The sequence below is a fragment of the Mustela lutreola genome, chromosome 18, assembly GCF_030435805.1.
Source record: "Mustela lutreola isolate mMusLut2 chromosome 18, mMusLut2.pri, whole genome shotgun sequence".
In the NCBI taxonomy this organism is placed as follows: Eukaryota; Metazoa; Chordata; class Mammalia; order Carnivora; family Mustelidae; genus Mustela; species Mustela lutreola.
The window spans coordinates 25,785,827-25,803,024 of record NC_081307.1 but is presented as its reverse complement, the minus strand read 5'-3'; the positions used below and the strand labels follow the sequence as shown (position 1 = coordinate 25,803,024).

Here is a 17,198-nt window from a genome sequence, read left to right as displayed (position 1 = left end):
CCGCGCGACGTAGTGGTAGTGACGTAACAGTCGCGCACGGACCGTCGCTGCGGCTCTGCGGACAGACTTCCCTTCGCCGCGGCGCGAGCTCCTGGCGTTGCGGTACAGCGGCCCGCGGACAGCCTTCCGCAGTAGGGTTCCGGCCCTCTGGCGCCGGGCAGACGCCCGCTCCCTTCACCCAGAGCCATGGCCGCAGCGGGTGGGCCGGAAGCTACTGGACGCTGCCCCCTTCTCAGCCTTCTTTTGCTTCTGCTCCTCGCCGGCCCTGCTCTCGGCTGGAAAGACCCTGGTGAGCGCTGTCGTCACCTGCCCCTTTCTGTCGCGTACACCCAGCGCTCAGAGGCCCAGCGGGCGACATTTCCGTTCGCCTCCGCTTGGGCCTTTCAGCCCTGATTCTCATTAACATCTTCTTCCCTATTCCCCTGCGTCCTGCCTGTCCCCTTTGCTCTTCCCAGAGGTCCTGCGGGACAAGTGGGGACTGTTGGGGAGTCGACGGGGCGGGACGACTCTGTATTCTTACGTTCCCCTATCTCCCTTCCCTGGGCTCCCGAATTTGTCTGCCGCCTTTCTGGGACTAGAGTCCTCATCCCTAACATCACCTGCTGCTCTTGCTTTGTTGTCATGTCTGATGTCATCTTCGCTGCCTGTTGCCATGGCTGCCTGTTGCTATGGCGGACAGTTGCCACAGCACCCGCAGTCTGTGAGTCGCACTTAGTGGACAGGGATGGAAACCTTGCAGGTAGGTTAGCAGAGTCGTGGACTGCACTACTCACGTGAGCAGAACCCATGCTGCTTATTCTGACCGCTACAGTGAGTTTCATCTCGTTACGTCAGCTTTTCTTGTTGTTTCTCACCGCACACTAGAATTTTAACAACATTTTATTATTATTTTTTGTATGCGATGGTACATGATAAATGATTTCTGGAGAAAAGATTTGTTTTTTTATTACTATGTTATTAGAATTTTCTAAAGAATTTTTAGGGGATAAACAATATTCTCTGTAATTAATATATGTATGTATACACAAACATACAGGTTTCCATTTAATGATGCATGTTGTTAAACTGGAATGATGTAAGAAATGACTTTTAAATAGTTAAAACATTTTTTATTGGGAGGATGAAGATGTTAAGGCATGAAAAGCATCAACATTGCGTTTATGACTTGGGTGATAGGAAATGCCCATGTTTCTTAAGCAACAGGTTTACTTCTGTAATATCCTATTTTATTCCTAAATGCTGAAATGAAAGAGAAGGTGCTGTTTGCAAATACTTGACTTAGAATAACTGATTTGATGTGGAAGTTTTATTAGTAATAAAAGCCAAGTTGGATTTAAATGTCCATTTATTTATGTATTCCTAGAAAGTTGTATCTAAAGAGGACACTTTGATCAGAATTAAAATTTAAAAACTGGATTGAAACATTAGTTGAACCATCAATTCTTTTCTTTCTTTCTTTCTTTTGAAAACTTACTTGAGAAGCAGTGTCTGTGCTCTGGTGATCCCATGTGCAGGGGGAGGAGCAGAGGGAGAGAGAGAGGGAGAGAATCTTAAGCTGACTGCTGCTGCACTGGGAGCCCAACCTGAGGCTCTGTCCCACCACTATGACATCATGACCTGAGCTGAAATCGAGAGTCCTACACTTAAACAGCTGAGCGACCCAGGCTCCCAGAACCCTCAATTCTTAATTAAAAAAAAAAAAAAAAAAAAAAAAAAAAAGTTTACAGATGAAGAGTCAGGGGAATTTTAAAAAAAGGAACCAAATTTAAATGAATGGTGAACTGCTTCTTGCTAATCTTAGTCTATCTACTCTATAAACTATTGTTCTGGAACAAAAAGCACCAAAATATTTTGCATAGAAAACACAATTGATTTTTTTAAATTCTACTTTACCTTAAATTTACTTTGAGGAACTGTTCTATGAAAGTATTTTATTGGTTTAAGTTTTATCAAGCCTTATAATAAAACAATAATCACTCCCTATTTTTTTTTTTTTTTTTGAAACACTTACTTTGTCTTTAACATAGAGTGATAATTTGTCTGGAAAAAGTTTGGTACCAGTTCTAAAGAGATTACCTGACTTTTTAAAATTCTTTATGGAATTGTTTTATATTTAAGTCACTTTTCTGGGTGTTGGGAATATAACAGTGAACAAAAGTAAGCATCTTGCCTCCACAGAGTTTATATATATTAAAGAGAAATAGACAAGACACAAATTGGTAAGTAGCACGTCATCAGGAAAAGTGGTATGGGCAGTGATAACACAGGGGAAGGAAGACAGGGTATACAGGCAGAAGCTGGACTGTCAAAATATACATTGGAAAGGGAAGAAATCACATTTGATCAGAAACCTGAGGAGAGACAAGGGATAAGTGATCTGCTGTGACTTGTATTTTAAAGGTGCCCTCTGTCCTCTCTGTGGAGAACAGACTGTAGGAGGTCCAGGGAAGCAGGGAGGCCAGTGAATGAGTTCTCAGAAATTTTAGGCCTTCAGCCCACATAGAATTAAGTTTTTAGATTGGTGTAGATGAATTTTCTTCTAGCTGTATAGTTAATTATGTTGGTGTCATTTATTAAAGAAGGCACTCTTTTTTTTTTTTCTGAATTAAAAAAAGTCTTTGTCTTTTTTAAGGTGTCTTTTTTTTTTTTTTTACTTATTTGAGAGGGAGTGCATGTGCACACACACACACGTGTGCACATACACACACGAGCACTGGGAGGGGCAGAGGGAGAGGAAGAGAGAGAATCTCAAGCTGACTCCAGCTGAGCCTGGAGCCCCAGTTGGAGCCCAGTGTGGGGCTTGATGCCATTACCTAAGAGATCATGACCCGAGCTGAAATTTAAGAGTTGGACGCTCATCTGATGGAGCCACTCAGGTGCCCCAGAAAGTCCACTTTATCTTCTGTTGTATTTTCACATATAGTTGGATTTATTTCTGGCTTTCTTTTGTTTCATAGCTCCTTGCCTATTTTTTTTTAAATTAAAAAAAATTAAATTCAAGTTAGTTAACATATAGTATATTATTAGTTTCAGGAGTAGAATTTAGTGGTTCATCAGTTGCATATAACATCCAGTGCTCATTACATCAAATGACCTTCTTAATGCCCATCACCCAGGTACCCCATCCCCCCTTTTGCCTATTTCTGTTCTAATTCCATACTGTCTTCACTATATTTTATGGTAAGTTTTATTGTCTGGTAAAGCAATTCTTTTTCAAAAAATTTTTGGCTGCCTATAGACATTAGTTTTCCCACAGGACCTTTAACATAATTTCTTCCTGGTTCTAAAAATCCTAGTTTGGTTCCTGGTGGGAAATGCATTATATTTATTTAGGTTTTATTATGTATGTATTTTTAAAATATAGATCACATATGATCCTAAGTTTATTTCCAGGTGTTTTATGTATGTTTTCATGTTATTTGAGACAGGCTATTTTCATTTTTAATTGGTTATTACGGGTATAGAAAAAAATCTGTTGACCTTTGGTAATTTATAGAATATCTAGCTGTTTTATCAAATTCTCTTATTATACCATGGTTGTCTTTTGGGAAGTTCTCTTGGATTTTGTAGGTCCAGAAACTCTAAATGAAATGTTGTTTCTTCTGTTTGTACCAAGTGCTACAGATACTACTGGCGGATTACTCAGAAGCCATTGTCTAACTTCTTCTCCTTGTCTGCCTCTGTGTAGATACTGGGAAAGCCAAATACTCATTTTACTAGAATTACTGGATCATAAGTCATTCCAGTCAATCTATCAGAGTAATTCTGGGAAAGATATTTTAAATTTTTATTTATCTTTATATATTCCTGTTTTCTTTCAACTCTGTGTTTAAGGTTGAAATATGGCAATGTAATTTTAGGCATCATGACAGACCATCATTAAATCCTTCAACATGCCCCTCCCCTTAAAAAAGAACTTTCCCCACAAGATAAAAATAATGTTACCCCTGATAAAATGTATCTAAATTTCTTAATATCAACTAATTATCCATTCCATATTCAGATATCACAATTCTCCCTGAAATGTCTACACTAGTTAGTTCAAAACCAGACCCAGTCCAGGTCTGTGCATCCCATCTGATTGTATTCTCCCTTAAGTCTTCTTAAATGTGGAACAAACAGAGACATATGGGTGGCTTTGTCGGTTGGGCATCTGTGTTCAGCTTGGGTCATGAGCCTGGGGTCCTGGGATCGAGTCCCTCATTGGGCTCCCCAGTCAGTGGGGAGTCTGCTTCTCCCAATGCCTGTGCCACTGCTTGTGCACTCTTTCTGTCTGACAAATAAATGAATAAAATATTTAGAAAATATATAGAACAAACAGTCCTTCTTTTTATGCTGCTGCTTTGATGAAAGGAAATCGGGCCAGTTGTCCGTAAGAGTATCCTACCTTCTGGATTCTGTTTTCTCGTGGTGTTTTAGCTTGCTTTTTTTCTTCCCTGTTTTTCTCATAGACTGGATGTTAAATCCAAAGGATTGATAAAATTCATATTAAATTCTTTTGAGGGTTACATCATAGTAGATGGTATAATACCAATTTGTTCTACCATTATTTTTTTTTTAAAGATTTTATTTATTTATTTGAGAGAGAGATAGTGAGAGAGAGCATGAGCGAGGAGAAGGTCAGAGAGTGAAGCAGACTCCCCATGTTGCTGGGAGCCTGATGCGGGACTTGATCCCGGGACTCTGAGCCGAAGGCAGTCGTCCAACCAACTGAGCCACCCAGGCGTCGCTGTTCTACCATTATTGATGCTAAGATTAGCTAGTAGATTAAAAGTGGTTTTATAAACCTTATAAAGTAATATTTTTCCAGAAAGCACTCTGTGTAATGTTACTTGGCACCATGCCAATATCCTGTCTCTTAATGATTTTAAAACTAATAAATCCTTGTCTGAATCAGTGTCTTTGGCCATTATAAATTATATTTTTTTCTAATTCTGTCATTTCTTCTTCTACATTTATTAGCTGTCATTCTTCAATAAAGTTGAGATTTCCATCCTGAGGCTATTACGGATTAGAGTTCCTGGTAGGAAATCAGAATAAAAATTTAATTTTTAATCTTTAATTACCAATTTTCAGAGTAAGGAGGTAGGTAGCAACTTTTAGTGACAAATGAGTTTTTGGCATTCTCTGGGAGTATCATTATAGACTCTAGATTTTCATAGGTTAACATAATTTGATCAATTACAGTCTTTATCTTGCTGGTCACTCTTTTTCTTTTGGTGTCTTAGGACGAATTCTCCATACCAGTATCATAAATATTCAGTTGTACTTTCTTGTGGTATTTTTTTATTTGTTGTACATTTTATGGTAAGTTTTTAGCTGTCATGGATTAATTTTTGTACATGGTGTATGATGATCAATTTTTCTGATCTTCTGCCAATATTATATTGTTTATGCTACTATAGGTTTAATAATATATTTTGATATATGTAGTCCAACTTTAATTTCTTTGTTGTTATTGGTTTTTGGCTGCCTTTTCATTATTGATTTTATATATTAGTATATTTTTTATGTTCTGTTTCTAGTTTTATTGCATTTTGGGGAGAATGTGCTGATAAATCTAAGCTTAGTTTCATTTATTAAGTTCTTTTTTTGGTAAAAAAGTATAAATATGATCTGTATCTGCTGATACGAGGGAATGTCCATAATGTATAATTAAGTGGAGAAACCATATGAAGAATAATGTAGATTGTATATTTCAGTTTTTTATAACAATAAACTAAAAAAATCTGAAACAAGTCCTGAATCTGTGTCTGGATAAGCAAGAAAAAGGTACTTACCAGGTTGTTAATTTGGGTTATCACAGAAATGTGAAATTGGAGGAAGAATGGGTTTCACTATTAAACAAAATTATGAAATATATATAGATGAATAAATAAAACATACATGAATAGTTTAAAGAAGAATGAAACAAATATCAATGTAGCCCCATTCATTTAAGAGAAGGAACTTTAGAAGAATTCTGCCTGTTCCTTTCTAAGCACATTTCCTTTCCCAGAGGTAGCTACTTAACTGATTTTTGAATGAATAATTTTTTTAGTCCAGTTTTTTAACCCATGTATATGGTAAAACACTAAAAATTTTTGAAAAACTGACTAGCTGTTTTCTTAGTAGTGTAAAAAAAAAGTCTCTGGCTTCAAGTTTCCTGAGATTTTAAGTGCCCCTTCTGGGGAAATGATTGGGGAAAGACAGGAAAATAGGACTCACTATAATTAGGGCATCTGTTGAAAGCTCTAGGGGTCCAGTATTGAAATCCGGCAGAAACATGGTCAGAGAGAGTAGGTTGCTCTTTATCTTTTGCTTCTAAGGTGGGTAGGGTCTCTCTGTTGCACTCAGGAATAGGTTAAAGCCAGAATGCTTCTGTGGGGATGACATGAGTGTCCTCAGCTAACCCAGGTAGCAGGACATGGGAGAAAGAGGAGGAAAGTTCATGAGCTCAAGGTCAAGACAGACCAAATACAGCTAAAAAGCAAAGCCAGGTTCACCTGGACATTCTTTCCTTAGGTTTAAAAAAGATGGTATGGTAGCAGCAGGGAATTTCGCTGGTAGCCCTTTTGAGCAGTACTCTTGCAGTGTGGACTTGTTACCCTCTGCCTGACGCAAGGCTGCATCCTGCTGTCTTCACTTACCGTTCTCCGGATTCCCTTTGTCCCTCTGTATGCTACTATTTCTTTAGACCTCTGGGTTTTATGTCTTTCTCTTTGCTTTGTTTTTTTCTCTTGGTGGCAAATTTCCTTCATTATGTTACTGATAATGGATACCTGGGATGTAAGTATTTTGAAACCTTTCAGATGTCTGAAAAATCTACTGTCTTGCCTTGAGTGACAATCTAGAATTCTACACCCACTTACTGTGAAAGTATTTCCTATGATAAGCGTGTTATTAAGATGACTTTCTGTGTTTGACAATATATTTACTACCTGTTCATCTGTGTTCCTCTTGTTTTAGACAGAATATTGTTGCGGGACGTCAAAGCTCTTACCCTCCACCATGACCGCTATACCACCTCTCGCAGGCTGGATCCAATCCCGCAACTGAAATGTGTTGGAGGCACAGCTGGATGTGATTCTTATACCCCAAAAGTCATACAGTGTCAGAACAAAGGTTGGGATGGGTATGATGTACAGGTAATACTCGTTATGTTGATGACAGTTTAACTGGGATTTTTAATCAATGAAGTGTTCCTTGGGATATTATTCAGTATTTGGGGGTAAGACATATAGAAAATCTCAAGTTAAATATGTAAATATAAATCGGTTATTCATTTTCTGAAAGAACATCCTCCAAAAGAAATGAACTAATTTTAAAGCCTGGAAACATTCATTGTAATTTTCTAATAAGACATTAGTAAATTTTCAAAACTTTGTAAACTTGGAGGTTAGGGATAGAGGCTCTCTGCTGATTATCATTTTACTGTCATTCCTCAAAGAATACCAGCCTAGGGACGCCTGGGTGGCTCAGTTGGTTAAGCGGCTGCCTTCGGCTCAGGTCATGATCCCAGCGTCCTGGGATCGAGTCCCACATCGGGCTCCTTGCTTGGCAGGGAGCCTGCTTCTCCCTCTGCCTCTTCCTGCCACTCTGTCTGCCTGTGCTTGCTCTCGCTTCTCTCTCTATGACAAATAAATAAAATAAAATCTTAAAAAAAAAAAAAAAAGAATACCAGCCTACCCTAACATGTTAAATAATGTTAATGATCAGGAATTGTAGGCTGTTAGGAATGTAAAATGGTGCAGCTGCTTTGGAAAACTGCCTGGCAGTTCCTCAGAAGGTTAAACATAGTGTTCCTATATGCCCCAGTCATTCCATTAGTAGGTATATACCCAAAAGAATGAAAAGTATATGTCCACACAAAAATTTGTACATAAATGGTTGTAGCTGCATTATTTATAATAGCCAAATGTCCATTATTGATGAATGAATAAATAAAATGTGGTATATTCGCACAGTGGAATATTCTGCCATATAGAAGAATGAAGAACAGATACATCCTCAACATGTGTGAAAACATGCTAAGTCAGAGAAACCAGTCACATATTGTATGATTGCCTTTATATGAAATGTCCGGGATAGGGAAATCCGTAAAGACAGACTGGTAGTTGCTCAGGGTTGGGAGATTTGGGAGGAAGTGAGTGACTGCTAATGGATGTGAGAATTCTTTTTGGGGTGATGAAAATATGCTAAAATTGATGGTGGTAATGGTTGCACAACTGTGAATATACTAAAAACCATCGAAATGGGTGGAATGTATGATAGGTGAATCATATTTCAATAAAGCTGTCATAAAAAATGAAATAGCATATCTGAAATTTGGGAGAGGAAGATAATTGACCAAAAACTTCACAGAAACACAGAAGAACAAATCAGATCTCTTTTAGCTTGTGTCTCTTTAAATGCTGTTAAAGAAACATATTACCTATTTTGCTCAAAATATAGTAATGGAATTTAAACTAAACTGGGACTTTTTTTTTTTTTTAAGGCAAGTATAACTGTCCGTATTTATGGAGAGAAATAGACACAGGAATGTTAAGAAACTTGCTCACCTTTCATAGATAATAGATAGCAAATTTGGATCTGTGTGTGTGTGTGTTTTTTTTTTAAAGATTTTATTTGTTTGCCAGAGACAGAGGAGAGGGAGCGAGCGAGCACAGGCAGACAAAGAGGCAGGCAGAGGCAGAGGGAGAAGCAGGCTCTCTGCCGAGCAAGGAGCCCGATGTGGGACTCGATCCCAGGACGCTGGGATCATGACCTGAGCCGAAGGCAGCTGCTTAACCAACTGAGCCACCCAGGCGTCCCTCTGTGTTCTTTTTTTTTTTTTTTAATTTTTAATTTTTAATTTTTTAAATTTCAGTGTACCAGAATTCATTGTTTATGCACTACACCCATTGCTCCATGCAATATGTGCCCTCCATAAGACCCACCACCCAACTTCCTACCCCCCACCTCTTCAAAACCCTCAGATTGTTTGGGGAGATGAACCATGAGAGACTTTGGACTCTGATAAACTGGGACTTTTTTAAAGAAAGATTTTATTTATTTGAGAGAGAGAGAGAGAGCATGAGCAGGTGGGGGTAGTAGACTTTTTATTTAAGGTGGAAATCTTTGAGGCTAGCATGAACTTTTTGCATTTTCCTAAATAGCTCAAAAATTTTTTAATAGATGGGATGCCTGGCTGGCTCAGTTGGTGGAACATGTGATTACTGATCTTTGGTTTTTGAGTTCAGGCCCCGGGCTGGGTGTAGAGATTACTTAAAAAAAATTCTTTTAAGAGAATTACTTATAGGATTGGGCTTTGGAAAGTTGGTCCATAGTATTGTAACATTTGTGCAGAAAGTTTTTCTCAGAAAGTTGTGGACTATCTCTGATGCTCTATGTAGTTACCAGATACTCCTATATGATGCTATCTTTTGAGCCTTAACTTTAAAAAAAAAAAAAGAAACACTCTATTTTTATTATTTATTTATTTATTTAAAGTATTTTGTTTATTTATTTGTCAGAGGGAGAGCACAAGCACAGGAAGGGCAGAGACAGAAGGAGAAGCAGGCTCCCTGCTGAGCAGGGAGCCCACTTCGGGACTCAATCCCAGGGCCCCGGGATTATGACCTGAATCGAAGGCAGATGCTTAACCAACTGAGCTACCCAGGTGTCCCTATTATTTATTTATTTTTGAAAGATATATTTTAGAGAGAGACAGAGTGAGCACACGGGGTCATGGGGGTGGGCGGTAGGGCAGAGAGAGAGAGTCTTAAGCAGACTCCGTGCTGAGTGCAGAGCCTGTGGTGGGGCTCCATCTCACCAGCCGGAGATCACGACCTGAGGTGAAAGCAAGAGTTGGTCGCTTTACTGATTGCACCACCTCAGTGTCCCCAAAACCTCTATTTTTAAAACATCTTGAACAACAGTGGGAAAAAGTTGACATTTAAAAATTTTGTTTAACATTTACGATTGAGGTATATTTAATATGTACAAAAGAATTACTTATATGTATATGTAAGGAATAAGGAATAGTAATAAAACACTCAGGTACCTAGTACCTAGCTTCAAGGTCCCTAGGTTACCTTCCCCCCAACACAGAAATACTCATTGTTTTGAAGTTTGTTTATTACCCCCGACTTCATTTTGCAGTTTTATGACAGCTCTATAGCCCAAATAGTCCATATTAAATGAAAAAAAATTTTGATTCTAATGACCTATTTCTGTTTTTCTTCACAGTGGGAATGTAAGACTGATTTAGATATTGCATATAAATTTGGAAAAACTGTGGTGAGCTGTGAAGGCTATGAATCCTCTGAAGACCAGTATGTACTAAGAGGTTCCTGTGGCTTAGAGTATAACTTAGATTACACAGAACTTGGCCTGAAGAAATTGAGAGAGTCTGGAAAAAACCATGGCTTTAGCTCTTTCTCTGATTATTACAACAAACTGTACTCCCCGGACTCTAGTGGCATCAGTGGATTGATTACCATCGTAGTACTACTTGCTATTGCTTTTGGAGTTTATAAAGTGTTCCTTAGTGATGGTCAGGATTCTCCTCCGCCATATTCTGAGTATCCTCCAAATTCCCATCGTTACCAGAGATTCACCAACTCAGCAGGACCCCCTCCTGCAGGCTTTAAGTCAGAATTCACAGGTATGTTTCCCTAATGGCATTAAGTAGGGTATGTGCCAGGTAGTGAATCTTGTGCTGGTTTCTGAAATAGAAAGTGGTCAGATTGGGAAACTAGAGCAGATTTGTCTTCTCATCTTATATTTTACTTTCTCAACTTCTTTACCTCTTATTCCTTTGTAAGGGTAATTTTGATGATTAATTTAAGGTGGCATGATTAAATTATAAATCATCTTAATCAGAAAGACTTGATCAGGTTTGGTAATAAGCATTTACCTTGAACTCTGTCTCATACCATATATAAAATTTATTCATTAAATATAGATCTCAGGATAAAAGGTAAAATAGGTTTCCAGAAAACATAGGGAAATGTGTCATGATCATGCAATAGGTAAAAATTTCTTAGAATATAAAAAGTTAAAGAAAGGATGGATAAATTTGACTTTATTTAAATTAAGAATGTTTAGCCATCAAAAGACCGCATTAACAGAGTGGAAAGGCAAGCCACAGACTGGGAGAAAATATTTGTAAAATGTTATTTTCAACATAGGGTGTGTATCTAGAATATGTATATGTGCTGCCCAAGCAAGGCCTAGACTATGTAAAGAATTCACCCACAAATCTGAGGGAAGACACACAACCCAGTTTTTAAAATGGACACAGACTTGAAAGCAATTTTATAATAGAAGATACCCTGATGTCCAGTAACAATATGAAAATGTACCTGGCCGCATTAGTTTTCAGGAAATTGCATATTAAAACCATGCTGAGTTCGTTATTAACCACTGTATGTATAACCACCATAATGGCTAACATTGAAAAGGGAGAGTAAAGGGGTGCCTGGGTGGCTGTACAGGGGTGCCTGGGTGGCTCAGTCGTTAAGTGTCTGCCTTCAGCTCGTCATGATCCCAGGGTCCTGGGATTAAGCCCTGCATCGGGCTCTCTACTCAGTGGGAAGCCTGCTGCTCCCTCTCCCACTTCCCTGCTTGTGTTCCCTCTCTAGCTGTGTCTTTGTCTGTCAAATAAATAAATAAAATATTTAAAGAAAAAAAAAAGGGAGAGTACCTAGAAAAGGTAATGATGTAGTCAACTGCAACTTGATGGTAGGAATAAAAAACGTTTGGAAAACTGTCACTGCCTCCCCATGACCCAGCAGTTTCATTCCTCAATACATACCTAAGAGAAATACATGCATTTATACACAAAAAGAAATGCACAGAATATTTTTAGAGTTTTATTTGTAACAGTAAAAAACTGGAAACAGAATGTACATAAACATAAGAATGTGACAAATTGTGTTTTTTTTTTTCACACAATGTAATACTATAGATCAGTTCAAAAAAACAAAACCAAAAACTGATATAATGCAATAATGGGGATTGACTCTCACTGACACATGAGGTGCCAGTGGACGTGGCAGAGTACCTGTTGTATGATTACGTTCATGCAAAGTTCAGGAATGCGTAAAACTAAAGTAGTATAGCGAGAGAAGTCAGGGTAATGCTTATCTCTGATGTGGGTGGGTATCTACTGGGAGTCGTCATGAGGGAGCCTTCTGGGGGCTAGAAGTGTTTTATTGATGTGCAGATGGGTACCTGTGTACACATTTTTATGTTGTTCATGTGAGATTAGCATGCTTTCCTTTATGTGTGCTGTACATCAACTAAAAAAAATTTCCTCTGTGGGTGCCTGGGTGGCTCAGTTGGTTAAGTGACTGCCTTCAGCTCAGGTCATGATCCTGGAGTTCCGGGATCAAATCCTGCATCAGGTCACAGCTCCATGGGGAGTCTGCTTCTCCCTCTGACCTTCTCCTCTCTCATTGTCTTTCTCTCAAATAAATAAAATATTTTTAAAAAATTCCCTCTGAGTGGAAGATACTTTTTTGGTCTCTAAGATCTGACTTCCCAATTGATAGGAATATCTGGCTGCTGCTTCCACTTGGATTCCTCCGTTACACACAAGTGCAGCTGTCACCTGAAGCCCTTACAGATGTTCATAGTCCATAGGAAGGAGCTCCCAATGAGGTCATCTGCCGGTAGCTGATCCTCCTCCGAGCAAATGTGACTTTATAGGAGGGAATTGCCTCCCTTCAAAAATAAATCCCTTTTTTCATGTCTGTGGGAAAGGTGCTCCTTAGTTATAAATCAGTATTTTATGAATACACTTTTTAAAAAAAGATTTATTTCAGAAAGAGAGCATGCTCATCTGTGCATGTGGGGGGAGAGAGGTAGAGGGAGAGAGAGAGGGAACTTCAAGTAGACTCTGCTGAACGGGGAGCCTGATGTGGGGTTTAATCCTGCAACGCCGAGATCATGACCTGAGCTGAAATCAAGAGTCTGACACTCATCCAACTGAGCCACCCAGGTGTCCCCCTGCCCCACTTTTTTTTAGTATAAACGCCGAAGTATTAGTACTAAATAGAACAGATGAAACAATTGAAATGGCATGTTAATTTTGGTTTTGTGGGCTATGTTTTAAATGAGGATACATAATCATTTTTATTTCTTAGGACCGCATGGTGCAGCTTCTGGTTTCGGCAGTGCTTTCACAGGACAGCAAGGATATGACAATTCAGGACCAGGGTTCTGGACTGGCTTGGGAACTGGAGGAATATTAGGATATTTGTTTGGCAGCAATAGGTAGGCTTTGATCTCACTTGCCTTTTAATTCCACTTTTCTTTAGAGCTTCTTTGTTTGGTTTGCAATTTGACTGGATTTGGTTTTGTTAAGGAAAATAAATTATGGTGACATTACCCTATTAAATCAGATTCTCTGCTATATGGGCTTCCATTAATATTGTATATGTTGTTTTCTTTCATTGTGTTTCTTCTTCCAGTGTTATCCTTACAGAGATCATGAGGTAGGAAAAAGACTGTTCATTTAACACCTGAGAAAATGAGAAGACAGGAAAGAACATGGCAGTTGAGGAATAGTTAGCAGTCTGGTTTGGCGGGAGAATGATAGAGAAGGCTGAAAAGGGCTTGGTACCAGATTTTGGGATGCCTTCATGTTATTGGTAGTTTAATTTTAGATTTTATCTGAGTGTGAATTCTGGAAGAAAGAGTCTCTTCTTCCTGTCACTCTGTCCCTCCCTGGCCGTGATTATACAAGAGCAGAAATACAAAATAGTATTTATTTCGTGTCATACCAGAGCACTGAGGAAAAACGCTTGATAAAGGTATTGTTTTCTGAGAGTATAGGAATTGGAGGATATTTAAAAGTCACAAGAAAAGTGCCTGATATGCTTTTATATCTTAATAGAGCAGCAACACCCTTCTCAGACTCGTGGTACTACCCGTCTCCTTCGTACTCCAGCACATGGAACAGCCGTGCGTACTCACCCCTTCGTGGAGCCTCAGGTAGCTATTCGGCATATTCAAGCTCAGAGACAAGAACCAGAACAGCATCAGGTAAGACTGAAAACAGAGAAGTTCCTATTATGTAGCAGTGAAGAACAGAAATAGTTTTGGAGCTTAAGAAGATAGTTATTTACTATATATTAGCAGTCATAATTTTATTTGTCATACTCATCAGAAATATTAATAGCATAATTAACATTAAAATATAGTTCAGAATCATTCTTTGCTCTTACTTCTAAACATTCTTTAAATATCAGACAGGGATTTGGGTTAGACTTACCTCCACCACTAACCAGGGTTTTACCTTAAATCTTCCTGAACATTGGTTTCCACATTGTGTTTAATTCTGTGACCTCTAAGCTGCTTTTAAGCTTATCTAAAATGGAATTTTCTAGGTGGAAGTTTGAACTCTTAAAATTCAGCAAAACTCAATAACTCAGTAACTACCTCTACTTTAAATAATTGTCAAAAATATGGTGGTTATGTTTATGGCTATTGTTAAGAGGAAATTTTGTAAAAAGTAAAGATATAATATATAAAAAATTAGAAAGTAACTTTGTTTTTAAATATCCAGCTAATTAGCAGAGGTTAGGGAAACGTGAGTAATGAAGTAGTAATAGATTGCTGTGAGTTGGATTCATCTTTTACCAGGGGGAGTTATGGAACGGAGACTAATTCTTGATATTGATAGAAGACTTGTATAAATATGTTTTGAAGTGTAAGAGTGAATTTCTTACAGTACTGGTGTGAATATAAATTGACACAATCACTTTGAAAGAGTGTTTGGTATTACCAACTAAAATAAAGTATAAACTCAAGACCCAGCAGTTTCCCTCTCAGATATATAGCAGCAGAAATGCATACACTTGTGTACTGCAAGATAAGTCTGAGAACGTTCATGGCATCTTTATTCCTAATAGCCTCCAACTGGAAAAACACCTGTATCCAGCAGCAGTAAGTGAGATGAATAAATTGAGTTATGGCCATACAGTGGAAAGCTGTGCAACACGGAGGGAGAATAAACCACTGTATGCAATAACGTGGGTAGATCGACCAAATATAAAAAGAAAAGAAAGAAGCCAGACACAAAGGAATAGATATAAATATGATTACAACATTCTTATTTTATAAATATATATGTTTAAAAACTAGCAAAGCTAACCTATGGTGTTAGGTGTAAGGTACTGGTTACTTTTTGAGAGAAAAAGGCGTGGTAGTGATTGGGAGGATATATAAAAATAGAGCCATGTAGGACACAGCACAAGAAGAAAACTCAGTGGAAACAAAAATTGTAAAAAAAAAAAAAAAAATACCACCCATAAATATCAGCAGAAATCTTTGGGACTTACATGAAAAAAATTAATAAACATTACCAAATAACGTAAAGGAAAACCTGAAAAAAAATTGAGTTTTCAAATGGGAACACTTGTCATCTTGTAAACTGTTAGTGCGTTTGCAAGTGTGTGTGTGTGTGTGTGTGTGTGTGTGTGTGTATAGTGTGGGGGTCGGGGGAGTTGACTTGACTATGTAACATTTACTGTTGAAAGCCTGAAACTTGCCCCTGCAGGATTTCTGTTGCTGTTGGGATTGTGACAGGTAGCAGGGCATGGCTGGCTCCATTGGCCTCTGCTTTTTGGCTTAGACTTTGACTTTTGTCCATACCACGTTGGCCCCACCATAGAACACGTGTTCTTTGGCTTCCTGACTACAAGTGATTCACAAACAGCATGTCTGAGTCTAGTCCGCTTAATGGCTGGGTGACTAGGAGGGCTGGTCTTCCTCCCTCCTTCCCTTGTGTCTCTTTATTCATCTGTCACAATAAATGTGTTCCTGTTGTAGTTTTATAAGCAATGCCAGTGCATTTTTAAAAACCAATATAAATTGTACTCTTCTCATTTTAGGATATGGTGGTACCAGAAGACGATAAGAGAGTAGAAAGTTGAAGTCAAATACTGGATGCAAAATCTCTGATTTTTCATCACTTTCTTAGGGGAAAAAAAGCGCTACCTGCTAACGACTGGGGAAGGGGAAGATGTAAAAGTTGTGTGGGTTTTGGTCCTGTATTGCTTTTTTGTGCTCTATTACTTGAGATTAACAGATGATATATGAGAAAATGCTTCTGTAGAGAATTGTATGTTAGTGTAACATGCAGTTATGTTTTATAGTTTCTGAAAGTGATGATGACTGTGGAAAGCTGAAAAATGTATTGATTTTTTTAAACCTGTGACATCATTAAGAGTGAAGGCTAAATTTATGACCATTAGATACTGAGTACAGAAAATGTCAGTCTTACATGATTTTAGTTAGAGTCATTACCTTATAAAAATGATTATCTATTTGACATTTGCTGTGTGGTGTTTACTGTTCTTCAAACATTTAAACCAAGCTTCCGACTACCAGTTATACTTATCTGTATGTTCTGATCACTTTTGAGCTCAGGAGCTTTGAATCCTTCTGTGGTAGTGGGCTTCAATTAAGTAAGAATGACCTTTTTGGGGAAAAAGTAGAGAATAAGCATCTAGAAGGTTGTTGCGAATGATAGTGCTGACAAAGATGGCTTGAAACCTCCATATTCATTTCTTAAGAAGTAAAGTTTAAATGCTTCAGCAAAGGTTTTTACTAGCAAAAGCATGCAGTTCTCTGTGGGATCTCCAGTGTTGTTGTAGCAATCTGTTTCTATCTTACATTAAAATGACGGGAAAAATAAAAACAAAGAAGAGGTTTCATTGTTATTCTTTCTGCTACCCTTGACGCAAATTGGTGTTACTTTTTTTTTTACCCTTTTTCTCAAAGGAAAAGGGGTTCATGCGGAAGCTCTGTCTCCCTAATTTCCCATGGTAGTCTTGCCTTAGCTACCAGTCCCTCAGTAAATGTTTTCAAAAAAAGTAATTGAGAAATGGTTTGGAAGGAAGCCTCTGCTGAAAAATGGCTTTACAAAAAAAAAATTCCCAAATCTCTGAACTGTCAAAGATTGCATCATCTTAGTTAAGCTCTACAACCTGAGAGTCTCATTTTTACCTTTTAGGAATTATTTAAAAACAAACATTTGTTTATTCTTTAAAATGTGATTTGGGGACTAGTTGAAGGAATATTGTGAACACAACTGCCCTTTCCTCCCATCAGTAAACCTTGGTAGAAATCTTAATTTATGTCACAGAGAAAGCAGTTTTTCTTTAAGTACATTGCACTAGGGGTGCCTGGGTGGCTCAGTGGGTTAAAGCCTCTGCCTGGGATCC

General features: G+C 38.2%; 1 protein-coding gene across 1 annotated transcript; it reads left to right on the top strand.

Annotated features, from left to right (window-relative positions):
• SARAF (store-operated calcium entry associated regulatory factor) lies at positions 1–16,679 on the top strand. Its single transcript, XM_059155981.1, has 6 exons — positions 1–289; positions 6,949–7,127; positions 10,210–10,627; positions 13,113–13,242; positions 13,865–14,013; positions 15,864–16,679. Exons 1-6 carry the CDS (start codon positions 187–189, stop codon positions 15,887–15,889), a joined length of 1,005 nt encoding a protein of 334 aa, XP_059011964.1. The 5' UTR covers positions 1–186; the 3' UTR covers positions 15,890–16,679.
• The last annotated feature ends 519 nt before the right edge of the window (positions 16,680–17,198 follow it).